The sequence below is a fragment of the Rhipicephalus microplus genome, chromosome X (assembly GCF_043290135.1).
Source record: "Rhipicephalus microplus isolate Deutch F79 chromosome X, USDA_Rmic, whole genome shotgun sequence".
Lineage (NCBI taxonomy): Eukaryota > Metazoa > Arthropoda > Arachnida > Ixodida > Ixodidae > Rhipicephalus > Rhipicephalus microplus.
The window spans coordinates 332,393,204-332,411,749 of NC_134710.1; the positions used below are offsets into that span (position 1 = coordinate 332,393,204).

Genomic DNA, 18,546 nt, shown 5'->3' on the forward strand with positions numbered 1-18,546 from the left:
GAAGTGAAATCGTTACAGTCTCAACTTACACGGCTTATGCCCTTTCCAAGTGAGAAGGCGTCATTTTACGATACCTTGTACGATTGCCTTCAGTCACTGCTTTCAATATTGACATGAACCATTTGCATTCTTTCTGCCAACTTCTGTGCGCTTAGAGAAGCTTTTAGCTGGTGGACATCTCTAATTTCTTTTAGGCATATTTTAAATGCGGACCACTTTAGGGGGCCTGGATTTGGTCTGCTGTCTCATTGCTGTCGTATGCTGCCGTCACCGGTTGGCGTAACGCTGGCTAAGCCACACATTTAGCAGCCAAGTGTAGCATATTGAGCGCGCATTCATGCCAAAGTGAAGTCTTCTTTCTCTTGTTCTTCGAGCGCTTTAATGATGATATTGTGCGGGCATTACTACTATGGCTAGCAAAACACAACACATACAACGCATCAAAAGTGAAAGAGAAAGCAAGCGTGATCCTAACGTGTTCCTATCGCGGTTGAGGTCGCGGCACTTAAACAGTTATTTTCAAAAACTGACCACCACAAAAAATAGAGGGGAAAATCATTAGAGTTATAGCGTGCGGTGGGCGTGTCGCTCGGGCACGCCGATCAGAGAGTGTGTGCTTGTGTTGTGTATCCCAGGGACAGACAGGGTCACTGGTGACGCGAGTGCTGAGGCCCAGAGAGGCCGAGTGTTTTCACATATCGTCTCGACGCTTCGGGTGACCTGACAGTTGGCCAGCCTCGAGTAGGTAGATATGTGGGGTTTAACGTCCCAAAACCACCATATGATTATGAGAGACGCCGTAGTAGAGGGCTCCGGAAATTTTGACCACCTGGGGTTCTTTAACGTGCACCCAAATCTGAGCACACGGGCCTACAACATTTCCGCCTCCATTGGAAATGCAGCCGCCGCAGCCGGGATTCGATCCCACGACCTGCGGGTCAGCAGCCGAGTACCTTAGCCCCTAGACCACTACGGCGGGGCGGTCACCCTCGAGTCGAGTCTTTATGCGGCGGAGGAGTTGGGTGCGTCCCGCTGCCCAGTGACGTGTTCGAGACGGGCGTGCTGTCGCCACAACACAGTTCCGTGAATGCGGCGACTGTTACTACAAGCTGACCATGGTGTCGCGAGACGGGCGTGCTGGCGCTACAACTAAGCTCCGCGGAATGCGGCGACTGTTTCGGGAAGCGGAAGAGTCGACGCTGTTTTTGGAAGCGGATGGGTCGACTTAACAGAACTGAGCAATCGTGCCCTTCGAGCTGAGGGGGACTCGGGCTCTGTGTTGATGGTTCACAACCCTTGATTCCTCCGCTCACTGCGAGTTGCCCCAGCCTTTCGTGAAACGGACTGAGGTACAGAGGGAGAGAGAGAAAGGCGGGAACGACGGGGGTAAAAAGGACGAAGGGGGACGAGAGAAAAGAGGGGCACGAGAAAGCTGAGTTGGCAGGCGCCGGATCAACGAAGACCAGTAAACGTTTCTCTAAATGTAAATAAATCACTTTTTCAAGTTTCCTAAATGAAAGTCTTGTTTTCATCACCAGCCTGATTTTGGTCATCCCACCCAATATACCTCACAACGCTACAATACCTTAGCCTATGTGAGCTTCATAAAACAAGGCGTGCTACAGAAAGCTTGTATCTCAATAGCGTAACTTGTGACTAGAGATGCGAGGTGCGGAGAAAAACTAAAAAATTCCGAAAAAATCTTTCTTTTTGTTTTTTTGTGTAGTTGGCAAAATTAGCGAAATTTCAGTGTGACAAAACGTACAGAAATAAAGCTCAGGCAACGACCACCGTTGAACATCAAACCAAAACGTCACATATGATACCAACAAACACCAAACAGTGGCTGACAACTGGCCATCAACATCACATAAATTAGCTCTAGCGTCCGCTTAGCTTGAGTCTATATAGCGTAGATTCGTCGTTAGCGTGTGTTCATGTTGGGGGTGGTTTGTCATGTTTTGGTGCCTGTTATGGTTCAGTTTTGACTTTACCTCATACAATCTGCGACCTGCGTCAGGAATCCGCCTATAAAGCAGTATGTAAGCAGATTCTGCAACGGTTGAGTCAATTTCAGACGTGTAATGCACTTTTTTCGCATTTTTCGGATTTCAAAATGAAGTTACCGAGATAGCCGCGGCAGGCCGCTAGTTGTCCACGCGTGCGCGCGCGATCACACTGAAAAAGCCGCGCATTCGAAAAAAAAGGGCTCAAGGTCATGAGGCGCGGTAGTTTTTTTGCCCTGCCACACTTCCCTGCTTAGCTTCTAGAGCTTTCGTCGGGACGAAACAAGAGATAATGCAATTGCAGCATGCGGCAAACCTTTGTAACTCCACTCGCACTGGACGGATTCTCAAAATTTTTGCGGCGTTGAATTCATGAGGCAATAAGCTCTTTTAGTGAATTAATTCTATGGTTACTTGAAAAAGTGTTTCAGTGCCCCTTTAATGCATTTTGGTCGATAGGTGTCACGACGAAAACGAGCCCATTCGGCGATAATAGCGCGCGCTGGTCCAAACTACACTGTAAGCAAAAACTATCCGAGTTTGGGGTTTTTGCGGCTCATGACCTCTGAAAGCTCTCTTGCGTTTAAAATTACTACCTCGTGTAGGAGTAAAAGATGGTACATGACATAGTTTTACCACCACCTCTCAGGCAAGTAGTAAAAGGATGTCAAAATCTAGTTTTACCACTTAGGGAGTTCTCAGTCACGTGATTTTTAACCTGCGTTTCAGAGTTTATTACCACGTGACTGCAAGGTGCAGCTGCTTCGGTGGCTTTTGCCCCATTGTGACGCTCTCCTGAAGGTACGCGAGGACCACAGTTTTTTTTTTTTTTTGGCATCGCCGTGCCTCGGGATTGACATCGAGTCAACGCACTTTCACTGGAACTGGGGGCAGCATAAGCACAACAAGCGTGAACAGCATTCTGTGAACGAAAAAGAAAAAAAGACGGGGGGGGGGGGGTCTCAAAAGAAGAAAAAAAAAGAAAGAAAACCTGCTCAGGAAACTTGTCCTGCATATTTTCGCAAATTGTTGGCTTTTGCTCGGCGTTGGCCTTGGAGACAGACGGTGCAAGAAGCTCGGTATCTGTGTGTCTGGTTGGGCTTGTGGATCTCACGTGTTTCCTACATCGTCAAACGACCGTGCGCTTCCGAACGCCTCCGAACCTGCACGTCGCGGATATCTCGCTTCCGAGCCGAATCGCGAATATCTGCCAGTGGTAACAAAATCAATCTGGTGTCATCGTCCGTGCTTGCCTACTGGAGAAGCAATAACCAAAATGCTTCACTCTGTCGTCGGCACCGAGCCGTGGCCGCCAGTGACCAGTGGGAGTGTGTCGCCGGGGCAGGTGAAAGAAGCATCGCATATGTTTTGTTCCACAGTAGGCGATGTCTGCATGAGTAAAGTGCTGCCCGAATTGCCCTCCTCATGCACCAACTGCTCTCAAACATGTAGCGCAAAGCCTATACGAGGCAGACGGGACCAACAAGCGGCTGCCGGTGAGCACGAAGAAAACCCGGACGGTGGTATTTACACCGCCCCGTCCCCGTAAGATAGTGGCCACGTGTTCATTTGTGTCTGAAACGACGACGAAATTCGCACAGGATATGTGTTCTGTGATCGCCAGCTGTGTTTCATCGGATAGCCGTGCTCCTCAAAAAGGCCTAGTGCGCCGTCGGTAAGAAGCTTGTGTGCAGGCGTGCACCGCTCCTCTACGCCCGTTGTGATGAATACGTGCTGCTACTGTGTTTGTGCACCGTCGCTCAATGAAAATCATTGAGCTACCATGGTTTGTGCGTACTTAGGTATATTTTATGGACTTGTGCATCAGCAGTGCTAACACGCGTGGGGCCATGAGCCCGGTGTGCCAAGTAATTATTGGATACTCAAAAAGGTGAGATTGGGTAGATTTACAATAAAAGGTCGGTGTGACATTTAGTGTCCTGCAGCCCACCTTAAGTTTACGCTTGCACCTTCAACTGTTCTTGTTTATCGATGCAAAAAAAGAGCTCTCCTACTGGTCCTACAGGGCCGGTCAAAAAGTCGTGCCTATATATATACCGGACTGTCAAAGTGTAGTTGAGCAGCGCGTGCAGTCTGTTCTAGTGGTGTATTATTCTGCTTTTGTTGTGTGTGCGTGTTTGTCTGTATGTGAATCTATGTGTCACCAATTCTGCCGTTCAATAAATTCAATCAGTTCTGCTATTCAATAAATTTGTCGTCTCTGGGCGAATGCACCCGTCAATTTTTATTTTTTTACCACCAGAAATAACTCCCAGTAATAACCTCAAAAACCTTGTGAAGGTAGTAAAAATTTACTCCCTCTATACTCGCTGAGAACCTCACTGGGGTAAATATTTACTACTCTCCCTACGTTCAAAAACTCAGTTAGCACGAGAGTAAATTTTTACCTCGGTAGTAGGTGGTAAAAAAAAACCAGGAAAGGTAGTGCGCTAGAGGACAAATGGTTTACCCAGTTTTTGAGGTTATTTTAGGTCATTTTCGTTTAGTGTGTACTACTGTGTGCGTGTTTGTGAGCGTGCGTATGTATGTAACACAAACATATGAATAAGTATGCACTTAGCGGTTGAAGGGTGCACTAGGGGCCGGATTTCGCGATCGCGTTTAACTCTTAAAGGCGAAGCTTAATAATACCCCAATTTTTCGTCAACTGCAACAGTGAAATCAATCTGGCAGTAGGTAACCTATACACAGCAAGACGTTTAGTAATCCAGCGACTCCCACCACTCCAACAACAAATGAGGTGACCTTGACAAACAGCCCTACCACTTTACAGCCTTCCGTTGATTAGCTTGTACTACGAGCGCTGCCGTAAGGAGCCTGCAGCCGTTTCACACTGGCAGTGCGGCAATCTGACGCGCGCAGCTCACTGCTCGCGAGGCGCCGCTTTTCTGTATTTCTCCCGCCGAGCGTCGTGGAATTTCTGCCGCCGACAAGTCTGTAGGTCAACGGAGCACACAGTTGTACACTATGATTGGTTCCGGTAACCCCCTTAAATAGCAAAACCTACATAACCACTGTTACTACCGCATCTTCTCAAGTCCCGACAAGACAATTCGCGCCGAAGAAAGTCCATGTTCTGTCTTTTGTAAGATGGGGCGAGGCCCAGGTGGCGCCGCCACCACTGCCACGTTTGTTGGCGGCTAGAGGCGCACTATCATAATTCCCTGCCAGACAGGCTCCTGCGTCCAGCCGTTCACGCTTAAGCAGCTAGTGTTTCTGAAGCGCAACACATAGTTAGGTAGACTGCAATTGTCTTATCGCGCTTTTTTCAATCAAGCAATCAAAAAGCTGTCCAGTCACGATTCGGGTTTTAAACCTAAACGGCGAAGCGTCCATTTTGGTCCTAACATTTCGTCGCAAAAGTTCAATCGATATACCCAAACCAAAATAAAGCTTATTTTTGCATTTTGTACTGATTACGACCTTTATTGCAGCTCTTAAAAATCATGAGGACGCTTAAACTATTCTTTGCCGTCAACCAAGTGACCAAAAAACTAGTGAGCCGTGACCAATTGCTCAATGTGTTCGGAAGATTAGGCGTTTGCGAGATCAAAGCCAAGAGATCAGACAATCCCGAATCTCGAGCTGTGAGCTGGTCATCCCACACTCCCAGTGCTCCGGGGTGAAATAATTTCACTAATATTGTTATCTTTTTTTCTAACTTCGCTCGGTTCCGACGACTCAGCACATATTCGTGTTCGCATTCCCAAGCAACGAGAACATTGGGGAAGAGCGCATTTTCCTACACCCTTAGTGGCTACTACTTTATTATCGTGCTCAAATTAGTCATGTCAGCCTGAGTACATTCTCTGTCGAAGTTGAAAGTGAAAACACATTTTCTAGGTCTGCCTTTAGTTAGCCAAAGCCAAGGGTAAGCGTGGTGTATGAGTGTGAACAATTTATAGAAGTCGAAGGCCACAACGCATTCTTTAGGGCGGCCTTTAGTTAGCTAAAGCTAAGGCTAGGCGTGGTGTGAAAGTTTGAACAATCGACCAATTCGCCAAAGAGAATTCGTGGCATAAGTTAGCGTACAAAACAAATGCATTATTCTTACGGATACTGAAGGAAGAAACGACGTTGGTTCTCATTGATAGCCCCACACAAAAGGGGCAAAAACTCCATGCATGGCCTGAACTTTATCTCACGGGCAGTTTAGTACCTGGCACACATGAGTAACCTTTGCGACAAGGATGATATTGCATACCTGTGCACAGGCGAGCACAGAGAGTTCTCTCCCCACTCATCCTTGTGAGGCGCGCTTGACAAGCGTGAGTGCTCACGAGCAATGTGGCGCTGTGTTCGGCATTAGATGCTAAGAAACAAGGTGCCCGATCTGTGGTAATACCAGCAGATCTGGAGCGTTTTGTTCCCCATTAACCAAATTTGTTTTCTTCATATTCACAACTGCTCCAGACGTGTGACAAAACTGCTTATTCTTCTTGAATACTACTTTTTACAGCAAAAAAATACGCTATGCCATCAGTTTACCTTTAATAAATTTGAGCTTAAACAATTAAAACATCCCAATTTGTTCAAACATGCTGACCTTGCCAATACTAAATGTAGAGGGAGAACTGCTGCTACGGGAATTATAAGAGTGGTTTTATTGCACAAGATATAATAATTGTGGTGTTTACCGTCCCAAAACCGATATATCATAATGAGAGACATCAAAGTGGTGGGCTCCAAAAATTTTGACCACCTGACATTCTTGGACGTGCACCTAATTACAAGCACACGGGCCTCAACCATTTTCGCCTTCATCGAAAATGCGGCCACCAGGGCCGGGTATTGCACGAATCACGCCACCACTATTCTTCGACCTTAGTAACGTGTTTTACGTACTTTTGCAGTTTGTAATGCCTCTCATGGCACCACATTTCTGGGGGCATTCATTTTTAACTTAATAAAACTATCGAGATGCATTTTCTACATAGAGAGATTGTATGAATGAAATTGAACTGCCTCGCCATTCCCGGAGTGGGAATGGACCAATTTTTTTCCATTCTGAGGAATTAAAAGGAATGGAATTGTGTCAAATCCTCATTCCCCGGAATGGAATCGGAATATAATGAGGGCGCCCGCACCGCAACACTGGTCCATTCTTGTCTCGCTTTTCGCGCGGCGCCGCCCATGTGGACACCGCGTCGCTGGCTGCCGAGCGGAGGCACCGACGGGTGGGACGCCGCTTCTGCATGCTTCCCGCCAGTGTCCGCGTACCTTTATTCTGAGATCATCGAGCGGCTGTTTTGAGTGATTTTGGATGCACCTTGTGTGTTTAGCCGCAAACCGGAAGGAAAGTGAGTGGAACAAACGGATGATAATTCCAGTAGTTTAGAAATAATTCAACATCCATCGTACGTAATAAACATCCAACATATGTCTCTCGTACGTAATCTAAACAGTGCGGAAATTCTGGAGAAAATGGATGCCCTAGAGGTGACGAAAACTGTTTCAACGGGAAGGTTGGTGGAGCCGCTTTGACCAAGAAAGTTTCTTTTGTGTTATTGTTCGCTCCCAGCGCATTCGCTATTGAACAATTTCTCATATCTCATCTAATGGCACTGTGTATAAGACCAATCTAACGTAGATCTTGGAATATTTTAAAGCAGAGAATTCATAAAAAGGTTGATGAAAGGCTGTATAATTAAGCAAAACCAAATGAAGTGCCGTATGCAATCACATTGTGGTTGATTTGAGACGACGTAAGGTTGGACAGTCACCAGACTGAAGATCACCACAGTGATTGATGCGTGAGGCACAGCAACCAATATTAAGATTATTATTTGAAATGACAACGCCAGTCATACAAAATTGAATGAGCTGAATTAACGAATGCACAATGCACTAAATCAACGTAGTAAAGAGTTAATCTAAATGGGGAAGACAGTTTCCACAACTCAAAATATTTACCTCCGTCTAGAGAGTTTCCAAATAAGTATGCTGCTCTCTTGGGCCTGCATTATCAGAAATAAATACAAACTACTATTAGACATCGAGCAGCCGTATGACTTTTAATTTTACTTCAAAAGGGTCGTAGTAATCACCACGAATTCAACCTAAAAAATCATTGAAATATCCAAAAAACTATGTTAGATAGGAGCGAAATACTTTTAGCTGGAAGAGAAATTTACAAGTGTCGAGTGTTAAGTTGCTTTTATGCAAAGTATGCTAATCAAGCAGCGCACTTCATAAGAACCATTGATTTACTGATTTGGTTTTGTTTTTGTCTCTTTCATTAAGCCTCTACTGACGAGCACCGTGAACATCTCCAAGACTGGACAATACCAGTTTCTGGGCCCAGTACTCGGCGAGGGATTACTGACCAGGTGTCAATTTAAGTTGTAGTCTCAAGGTCCACGTAGTTTCGATTATTCCGGGGGCAGACTGTATCATGCAATAGCGAAATTATGCTGGCTAGATTTACACCGCGTTCGTATATCGCTGCTTTTCCAGTAAAAAAGAAGTAAACTGAAGTGTGCGCAAGTGTGCTTCCGCATATGGTATAAGCAGTGCCGCATTAGCAGTGGAGTGATGCCTCGTCATTATTTTGCATTCGTTACGTTGCTTGTGAAAAACTCAACGGCACTTACAAAGCAAGCAGAAGAAATATGCGCTTAAGCAAGCCCTCACCTGAACAATATTTGAGTCTCCTCAGAGGAGTAATGATCTTCAGAGTCCGTGAGTTAGAATCCTCTGAAGCATACATGACATAATACAGAAAGCAGAGACCGAGGACGAGTGGAGAGGAAAATTATTCTTAGCTATGTGCCAGATATTGTTACTAAAAAAGAAAGAGCTACTGAGCTCTGCCTTTCTTCCTCATGAAATGATGTTACTCATTTTTGCGATTGTAGTCGCTAGCAATTAGCCGGTGTATTTTCTAATACGTATACTTCACAGGGTTTCAAGAAGAAAGGTGGCGCTTAATTGTTTCAATAATGTGAGATAGGTATTGAAATAGGCCCCAGCAAAGCCACTGGCTGTATCTGGCTTCTTTTTGAGGCCCTCACTTTTCTTATTCAAAGGTCGCTGAGATAGACCACAAGGCTGCTACGCAGTACACTGCGCAAATCCACTAGACCGCTGTCGCTATTATATTTTAAATTCGACGCACTTCTTAGCGAAATTCAGTGACTTTGAGCGTATCTATCTATCTATCTATCTATCTATCTATCTATCTATCTATCTATCTATCTATCTATCTATCTAGCCTCCTACGATTTTAAGCTCTCCTGGCCATTTCGGAAATGGGATCGATACCACGATTGGTATGGCATAACATGACTGCATTAAGAGCACAAGTGACTAGTAATAACATGAAAATCGAGACATGTATGTCATGAATGTGATGATTTAAATTTCATGGTCTTGCTGCTCTTGCGGTGGTTTCGTCCACATGACATATTGCAAAACTGGTATGGTATGACATGACTGCATGGCGGACATAAGTAAAAGACTAAATTGGAAATCATGACATGCATGTCATGTAAGTCATGACTACATGCCACGCTCACGGTGCGCGTACAGTCCTTTCGCTATCTTCACATACATCAAATTTAGTATTGCGGGACGTGAATGGATGACGAAGGTATATGACTGGTGAAAACATGATAATCATGATATGCATGTCATGTCAAACATGAGTACATGCTACGCTCATAGCGCAGTCGTGGCCGTTTCACTAGCTCCACATATACCAAATTTTGTTTCACGTAACGTGAATAGAGGACCATGAATAATAACACGTCCAAACATGTAATCATGATATACCTGTCATGTAAAACATGACTACATGTTACGCTCAAAGCGCACTCGCGGCCGACTCGCTTACTTCACATATACCAAATTTGGTATCACGTGAGGTCAAAAAACGACGAAGGTAAATGATATGTCCAAACATGATAACCATGACACGCATGTCATGTAAAACGTGATTACATGCTACGCTCATAGTGCGCTCGTGGTTATTTCGCCATCTTCACATATACTAAATTTGGTGTTACGGGACATCGATTGATGATAAAGGTATATGGCAGCTGCAAACATGATAATCATGTCATGCGTGCCATGTATTAACATGACCACATACCACGCTCGTGATGCGCTCGCGGCCGTTTCGCTACCTTCACATACAAAATTTGGTATTACGTGACGTCAACGGATGACGAAGGTAAATGACTCGTTCAAACATGATAATCTTGATATGCGTGTCATGTAAAACACATGCTACGCTCATAGCACGTTCACGCCCGTTTCGTTACCTCCACATATACTAAATTTGGTATCACATAACGCCAATGGATCGTCAAGGTAAATAACACGTCCAAGCATAATAATCATGACACGTAAGTCATATACGGCATAATTTACGTCGGCCTCGTAACGTTGTGCTGATTTTATACTGATGTATCAACCCTCCTCATTCGTGCTTTCTATATCATCAATTCCCACTGTACGTGGGATCTCCCAATTTTCCTCAACAGAACGCCGTGGTGCAGGAGATAGCGGCTATAGTGACGCGCTACTAATATTGGCATCGGCTCTAGAACTGAGAGAGAGTAGTTATTAGTAGAGAACGCGAAACATAATAATTCACTTATCTTGAATATCCCCTGCGGAATACGGGCGAACCGTAAGCGGACGTGGCGGAGTTCTAATGGCGAAACTAAAAATTAACTCAACTCAATTCTGTGTGCAAACCCAGGCCTCTACAGGTTGTAGAAGTAGTTGGCATGATCTGATGCAGTGATCATAAAAAAAAGCTCAAATTCCACTCAATTAAAAAAAGCAATGGCATAAACTTATATGCAAGAAGCCAATTATTTACTAGCGATAAGAGGGAAACTACAGGAATTCAGTTTCGCCTCATAGTAGATTCGCGGCTCAAACTGAGGTAGCTGACGTTAGCGTTCACACAATTAGCAATAATCTTACTAGTATCATGAAAGAGCGAGCAATGGAATTCGGGAGTACAGTCACTAGACTGGACACTGGCATACTATCTCAGGGGACGAAAAGTCTCATTAGGAGACTACAAACCATGTATGCCTCAAATGCAACCGGCAAAACACGGCTAGTGGAGCTTTCGCAGTTAATCAATAGGTGTAAGGTAGCCAATATCAGAAGATATAACATGGAGATAATCGAGCGGGCTGTAAAGAGCAGGAAAAGCCTAACAGCTGCGAAGGCAAATTTTTTTAGGCAAAAAGGCAGATGTATGCATTAGGGACAGAAAGCTAAATGTCCTCGGCAATTGGGATAGGAGAGTTAAGGTGACGGAGGAGTGCTACAAACAATACAGAATTTGAAACAACCAGGATGATACCGTAAGAAGGAATTTTAGCCCAGATGTATTCGACATCTAACCAGTAACGACAGGTGAAGTAATTAAAACCCTAGAAGGAATACAAAGAGACAAAGCCGCTGGTAAGAGTAAGGTAACAACGAACTTGGTGAAAGATGGCGGAAAACTTGTGTTAGAATAATTGGCAACTATATATTCGAAGAGTCTCTTTACTTGAAGAGTACCAGAATCTTTGAAGAACGCAAACATTATTTTAATCCATAAAAAAGAAGACGTCAAGGACTTGAAAAATTACAGGTCAATCAGCCGTTCTCTACAAACCATTCATAAGAAAATACCTAATAGAATTAGTGCAACATAAAACTTCGATCAACCTAAGGACCAAGCAGGATTTCATACAGGCTACTCAATAATACACCATATTTGTACTATCATTCAGGTGATAGAGAAATGCGCGGAATACAACGAACCCCTATACATACCCATAATAACTTACAAGGCGTTTGACCCAGTGGAGAAATCAGCAGTGATGCAGTCACTACGAAATCAGGACACTGAGGAACCCTTCATAAACATATTGGAATAAATCAAGAGCGGGTGTACAGCCACTAGTTCTCCACAAAGAAAGCGACAGAATCCCATAAAAGAAGGGTGTAAGGCAGAGAGATACAATCTCTTCAATGTTGCTCACTGCGTCTTTACGGGAGGTTTTCAGGGCCTTAGATCGGGACGAGTTAAAGATAAGAGTTTATAGAAAGTATCTTAGTAACCTGTGATTCTCTGATGACATTGCATTGATGAGAAACTCAGGGGATGAAGTGCAGCTCACGATAACTGAACTAGACACAGGAAGCATAAGAGTAAGTCAGAAACTAATATGCATAAAACTAAAGCAATGTGCAAAAATTTCGCCAGAAAACAGTGCTTTGTGATAGGTGGAGAGTTGCTGGAAGTCAATTGTAAAGGAATGTGTCTACTTATTACAGGTAGAAACCACGGAGCCAAACCATGAGAGTGAAATAACTATAAGAATAAGGATGAGAGGATCACATTCGCCAAGAATTCTCATATCAAGAATGGTATTATTCTACCACTAACCCTCAAAAGGAAGTATATATAACAGCTGCACCGTGCCAGTACTTGCCTACGCAGCAAAAACCTGGATGATTACAAACAGTGTTGAGTATAAATTGAGCACGACGCCGTGAGCGTGGGCAAGGAAAATGATAAGTGTAGCCTTAAGAGACAAGGAGAGAGCAGAGTGAGTTAGGTAAGAAACTCTGGTTAAGTACATCGTAGTTGAGAAAGAGAGAAATAAAGATGCAAGGAAAGGCAGGGAGGTTAACCAGATGGACATCCGGTTTGCTACCCTGCACTGAGGAAGGGATAAAGGGGAGAAAAGAGGTTGCAGAGAGATGAGAAGGTACACACAATCACGAGCACACTCGGGGAGCACACACAGTCTACAGGCGGTCGCTCAGGTTTGTTGACTTTAGGTAAAGTAGCAGCGCTTTAGTTGCTTTCTGCGCAACTGAGGCAGATGTCCAAGGTCCTAGTATCTTCTGCACACAAAATGGTCCGGGGTCAAGTTGATTCAAAACCATCCGGAGCTGGCATCGCTGTGTGTCGTAGCAAGCGCAGCTGCACAGGACGTGTTCGATGGTCCCTTCAGCTCCACAGTAGTCGCATGTAGGAGTGTCTGCCATACCAATGCGAAAGGAGTAAACCTTTGTAAATGCAACACCCAACCAAAAGGTGGCATAACAGTGTCGCATCGGAGCGGGAAAGTTGTGATGGTAGCTTAAGCTTGAGCGAAGGATCCAGTTTATAAAATTGACACCTTTGGAAGCTGGTACATGACCAGAACGTGCGTGTGAGATCTCGAGCCAGCAGGTAAAGTTGTCTTGCTGCATCATTCCTTGATAGAGGAAACGGGACTACACGGGTTCCTTCATTGGCTGAGCGGGCTGCATCATCGGCTAATTGATTTCCTGTAATACCAATATGTCCAGGCAGCCATTGATATATAATATCATGCCCTCGCTCTAGAGCTTCATGATGGCAATGTCTTATTTCTTGTACCAATTGGTCATGACTCCTCCTACGCATGGCAGACTGCAAACTCTGAAGCGCTGCCTTCGAATCACAGAATATGACCCATTTTCCTGGACGTTCTTGAACGAGGTATTGCAAAGCAGCCCTTATAGCAGCAAGCTCTGATGCCGTAGATGTAGTCATATGCGACAACTTAAACTTGATTGTCATTGCTGCAGCTGGAATTACAGCGGCACCTGATAAGGTGCTGGACAAAACGGACCCATCAGTGTATACCTGCGTTCGGTCTAAGTACAACTCATGTAATAATAGCAGTGTTGCTTGCTTCAATGCTACTCTGGAGTGATTGCTTTTCTTTTTGATTCCCGGAATTTCTAGACGTACTTTCGGCTGGTTGAGGCACCACAAAGGACATGCCATTCTCGCAGCTGGCGTATATCCTGATGGAATGCTGTTTAGGTGGTTGGCTATGACGTCTGAAAACGTGGCACGTGGCCTTCCGGAGGGCAGAAGGGCCAAGTGGTGGTCGGGGACACGGCTAGCATGTCGAACGTGCGCTATGAGGCAATCCACAACTCTATAGGTCCTGACCGGATGGTCTTTGGCAAGCATGATTGTGGCATAAGTAGAAGCGCATCGGGGCAGTCCTAGGCAGATACGCAGGGCCTGACCCTGCAAACTCTCCAATGAATGAGTATTGAATTTGTAAGTGTTAGTCAGTACCGGCAAGCTGTAGCGCAATAGACCCAGAAATAGGGCCCTGTACAGCTGTAGCATGGAGGCCACAGAAGTTCCCCATGCTTTCCCGCACATGAATTTCATTATATGCACAATAGATAGCAGTCTCTTCTTCAAGTACGCACAATGTGGGCTCCACGAAAGACATGTCGATTATTATGCCCAGGAAACGATGCATCCGTGCATATTTGACACTCTGCCCATTGATGTAAACAGGGTATGGCGTCATTGGTTTGCGTGTAAACGCCATCAACGCGCACTTCACAGTTGATATAGTTAGGCCTTGTTTCTGAAGGTAGGCTGTTGTAAGGGTTGCTGCCCGCTGTATTCGTGCACGCACCTGAAGGCGAGTAACTGCAGCACTCCAGAGGCAAATATCATCGGCGTATATGGATAGGCACATCGACTTTGGCAGAACCTTCACCAGACCAATGAGGGCAACATTGAACAATGTGGGGCTTAAAACACCTCCCTGAGGTACTCCGCAGTAGGTGTAATGTTCAGCAGTTGTACCCTCATATACTTGCACAAAGAAACCCTTGCCAGTTTTATATTCTTTTATCCATTGAAACATTCGTCCACCAATGCCCATTGCTGCGAGAGAAGTGAGGATGGCATCGTGAGCTACATTATCATATGCACCCTTCACGTCAAGAAAGAGTGCCACTGATATGCGCTTGCGACTTTTTTCTTGTTGCACAAATGTCGATAAGTCAAGGACACAGTAGATGGAGGAGCGGCCCCGACGAAAGCCTGCCATGCAAGAAGGGTATTTGGTGTATCGTTCCAAGTACCACTCGAGACGAAATAGAACCATTCTTTCCATCACTTTTCCGAGGCAGCTTGCGAAGGCAATAGGACGATACGCTGTCAAGTCCAATGATGATTTTCCCGATTTCAAAAGTGGTATTAATCAACTTATTTTCCATTCTCGGGGAACACTGCCGCTGAGCCAGGAGTTGTTGAAGCATGTTAAAAGTCCTTTTCTGGCCTTTTGTCCAAGGTGTCCCAACGCACTATAAGTAATACCATCAGGACCTGGCGATAACATGTGCTTAGAAGCGACTAACGCACCTTCCAGTTCTTCCATGGTGAATGGATTGTCTATTTCTGGTAATCGCGTCTCAGGAACGATCACGGCGTCGATGCTCTCGTTCATAATATTCCCGGCAACTCTCGTGCAAAATTCTTCAGCCACCTCGAGTTCTGTTTTTCCATGATGGAGTGCCAAAGCTTTAAAAGGGTGCCGTTGTTGTGGAGAGGAGCGAAGACCACGAACTGTTCTCCAGATATATGACAGCGGTTTATGAGGGTCTAGAGATTCGCAGAATGATTTCCAGCGTTCGCTCTCCAGCTTGTAAATGCGTCGTTGAATCTTTTTCTGAAGCCGCCTTGCTTCCCTCAGATCGTAAATTGATCTTGTGCGTCTGTATCGTCGTTCATCACGCCTTCGTATAGCTCGTAATCTTTCCAGATCGATGTCAAACTGTGTTATTTTAGACGAAAATGGTAATTTACATTTGGACGCTTGCATAGCTTCCGCTATGGTATTTTTCAGGCTGCAGGCGAGGCCTTCTTGGCAAGCGTCTTCAACACGCGATGTAAACATCGACCAGTCAGTGCCAATTACAACACCGGAAAAGAAATTTTTATGATACCATCGATCGTCACGTAGGTGGGTATGTGATCACTCCCATGAGCCTCAATATCGCAAAACCATTTAACTTTGTGAGAGAAGCACCGTGACACCAATGTCAGGTCAAGGCAACTGCCATACGTGAGACCCCGCAGATATGTGGGGGTACCATCGTTCATGATGGAAAGGTCGTAATCGAAAGCGAATGTAATAATGTTCCGGCCCTTGGCATTCATCCTAGTGCTCCCCCAAAGCATGTGATGGGCGTTGAAGTCACCGGTGATGATCCAAGGCCCATCGGTCCTCATTAGGATGTCTTTTAATCTGTCGCAGTCAAATCGCGATGACGGAGATATATATCCACCAATAAGCGTGAACGAAACTGCATTCTTCTTTACACGAAGACACACGTACTGATTGTCGTCATTTGAACTTATTGGGTGCGAAAGATAAGTCAAGTCTGTGTGAATGTAAACAATTACTTTGCTTCATTCTTCGCAAGCGGCTGAACAAAAAGCTTCATAACCGGACAATCTATAAGGCGTTGATACGTTTGGTTCACATATGACATGTATAGGGAATTGATTGGCCCGAAAAAATTGGCGAAAGTCCGAGATACGGGACTTCATGCCTCTGGCATTCCACTGAAAAATCGACGCGCATTTAACTTCAGTGCGGAAGATGAGATTTTGTTGAGCCATTGCGCTTATACGACGTTAGCAAGAACTGGATTCAGTGCATCCAGTATTTCCAGTGCACTCTTAGCAGACGGAGATTGTATGCTGCTCAGTAGAGTGCGAATCGTGGCAATTAATGATTGCACAATTGCAGTCACTTGCCTGTCTTGGTTGGAAAGATCTCGAACCGGGATCGCGGACTGGCCGTCATGAAACTCCTTCGGTTCGCTTGATGCTGCTTCCCTTTGAAGTGCAGGCCACTCTGTCGCAGTTAGGGTATGCTCACTGGCTTTGTCCTTTACAGCCTTTCCCACGGCATGTGGTCTGGGAGGCAAAGGAGGTGGTACTGATGAGGGATCTGGCAAACGTGTCGAGGAGGTAGCGGGTGTCCTTGAAGACCGACGTCGACGTGAACGACGCCTTCTGACTTTAGCTGCGGCTTCTCGATGAGATGAGTGATCGCGCACCATCTCCTTCAAGATGGCAATTTCCTTCTGAATCCGCGGGCAGTCCTTCGATGTGGCTTCATGGGATCCATTGCAATTAGAACATTTCTTGACAGTTGCGACGCACTTATCCGCTTCATGGGGCTCGGCGCAGCGGTGGCATACCACCGAATTCTCGCAGACGCTGCTCACATGTCCAAGTTTCATGCATTTACGGCACTGGAGAGGCTTTGGAATGAAAGGCCGCACAGCATGTCTGAAGTACCCCACCTTCACGTGAGAGGAGAGTGATGTGCTCTTAAAGGCAATCTTCACACAGCGAGACTTGCCTAGCCGGGTGACATCAACAATTGGAGTATCAGTTGTTGACTTGACAAGAAATTGTAAGTCATTATTGGAAATAGCCACATCTATGTCGTAGATCACGCTGGTTACTACATCACATTCCAAGGGAGCATGAGAGTGCACCTGGTTGCCGTCCAAGTCAGTTACACTGCGCAGAACGCCCAATGCACCTGCGTGCAAAACGTCCACAGCCAGTATATTCTTTCTGGCGTTCACTCTTATGTCCGTGATCTCATTTGGGACGAGTGTTTCCAGAGACCTCGACACAGACTGTCTGTTAAGGCGTTTCATGCTGACGGTAGGAAGTGCAGGCAGAAACAGGATGGTATAAGTGTTCGATTTTGGCGCTTCACTTACAGTTTGAATAGTTGAGGATGAGGATGTCCTCATGTTCCTCCTCTTCGCTTTGCGGCTCAGCACAGGTTGGAAACCGTCATCTGAAAAGTCCTCACTGCTGAGATAGTAAGCATGAGTATCATCACTGTCGCTGTCACTCGCTTGTCCCATCCGCTTCCTAGAGGCGGACGCCGCTGACGCCGCTGGTGCCGGCAGGCGACCGGGGTAGTCTACATCCATCCCCTCCGAGGGAGCAGCGAAAACTGATCAACAGACTTAAATTACAACTGAAATACGCCGGAGTTAGCAGAAGTAGCTCCTATTCAAAACACACTTCTTCGTCTTCTCCATCATCGTAGTTGATTTCATCGTAGTTGAAATCAAGAAGAAATGTACATGGGCTTGAAACGTAGCGCTTAGGCTGGATAACCGCTGGTAATTAAGGCTAACTTACGGGATTGACAGAAAAAGCAAACTCACGAGGGGAGGTGGGGGGAGACAGAAAGTTCGGTGGGCCGATGAAATTAAAATATTTGCAGGTATAACGTGGAACCATAAAGCAAAAGACCGGGTTCATCGGCAAATTGTGGGAGAGGACTTTGCTCTGCAGTGGATGTAGTCATGATGATGATGATGGTGGTGATGATGATTATGATATTGAGTGATATTGACGCCACAATTTTGATCCTTGTCAGTGCGGCTGCTTCTTGTTGGTAGCAAACTAAAAAATAAATACAGCACCTCAGATTTTCATACACGTTAAACAACTTGATTGAAGTGATGAGTTGGCCTTGTATGTATATAATCTTGGTGGACTACAGCGCAAAAACACTCAACGAATGGAAGGAATCCAAGCAGCCACGATCATTGATGCACTTTCAGCAAACGTTATTGGAAAAATTGAACGCATATGTATATTGTCCGGCAAAGACTTCATTCTCTTCACGTTCGCAGGCACGCCACCTCATTATCTTTAAGT

At 45.4% G+C, this 18,546-nt stretch overlaps 1 protein-coding gene across 1 annotated transcript in view; it reads left to right on the forward strand.

The window, feature by feature from the left end:
- LOC119161241 (cytochrome P450 4c3) overlaps positions 1-18,546 on the forward strand; it is a 100,474-nt gene that overhangs the window by 21,749 nt on the left and 60,179 nt on the right. The window contains exon 3 of the mRNA XM_037413615.2: positions 8,271-8,356. Coding sequence (XP_037269512.2) covers positions 8,271-8,356 — 86 coding nt within the window. The remainder of the gene's footprint in view (positions 1-8,270; positions 8,357-18,546) is intronic.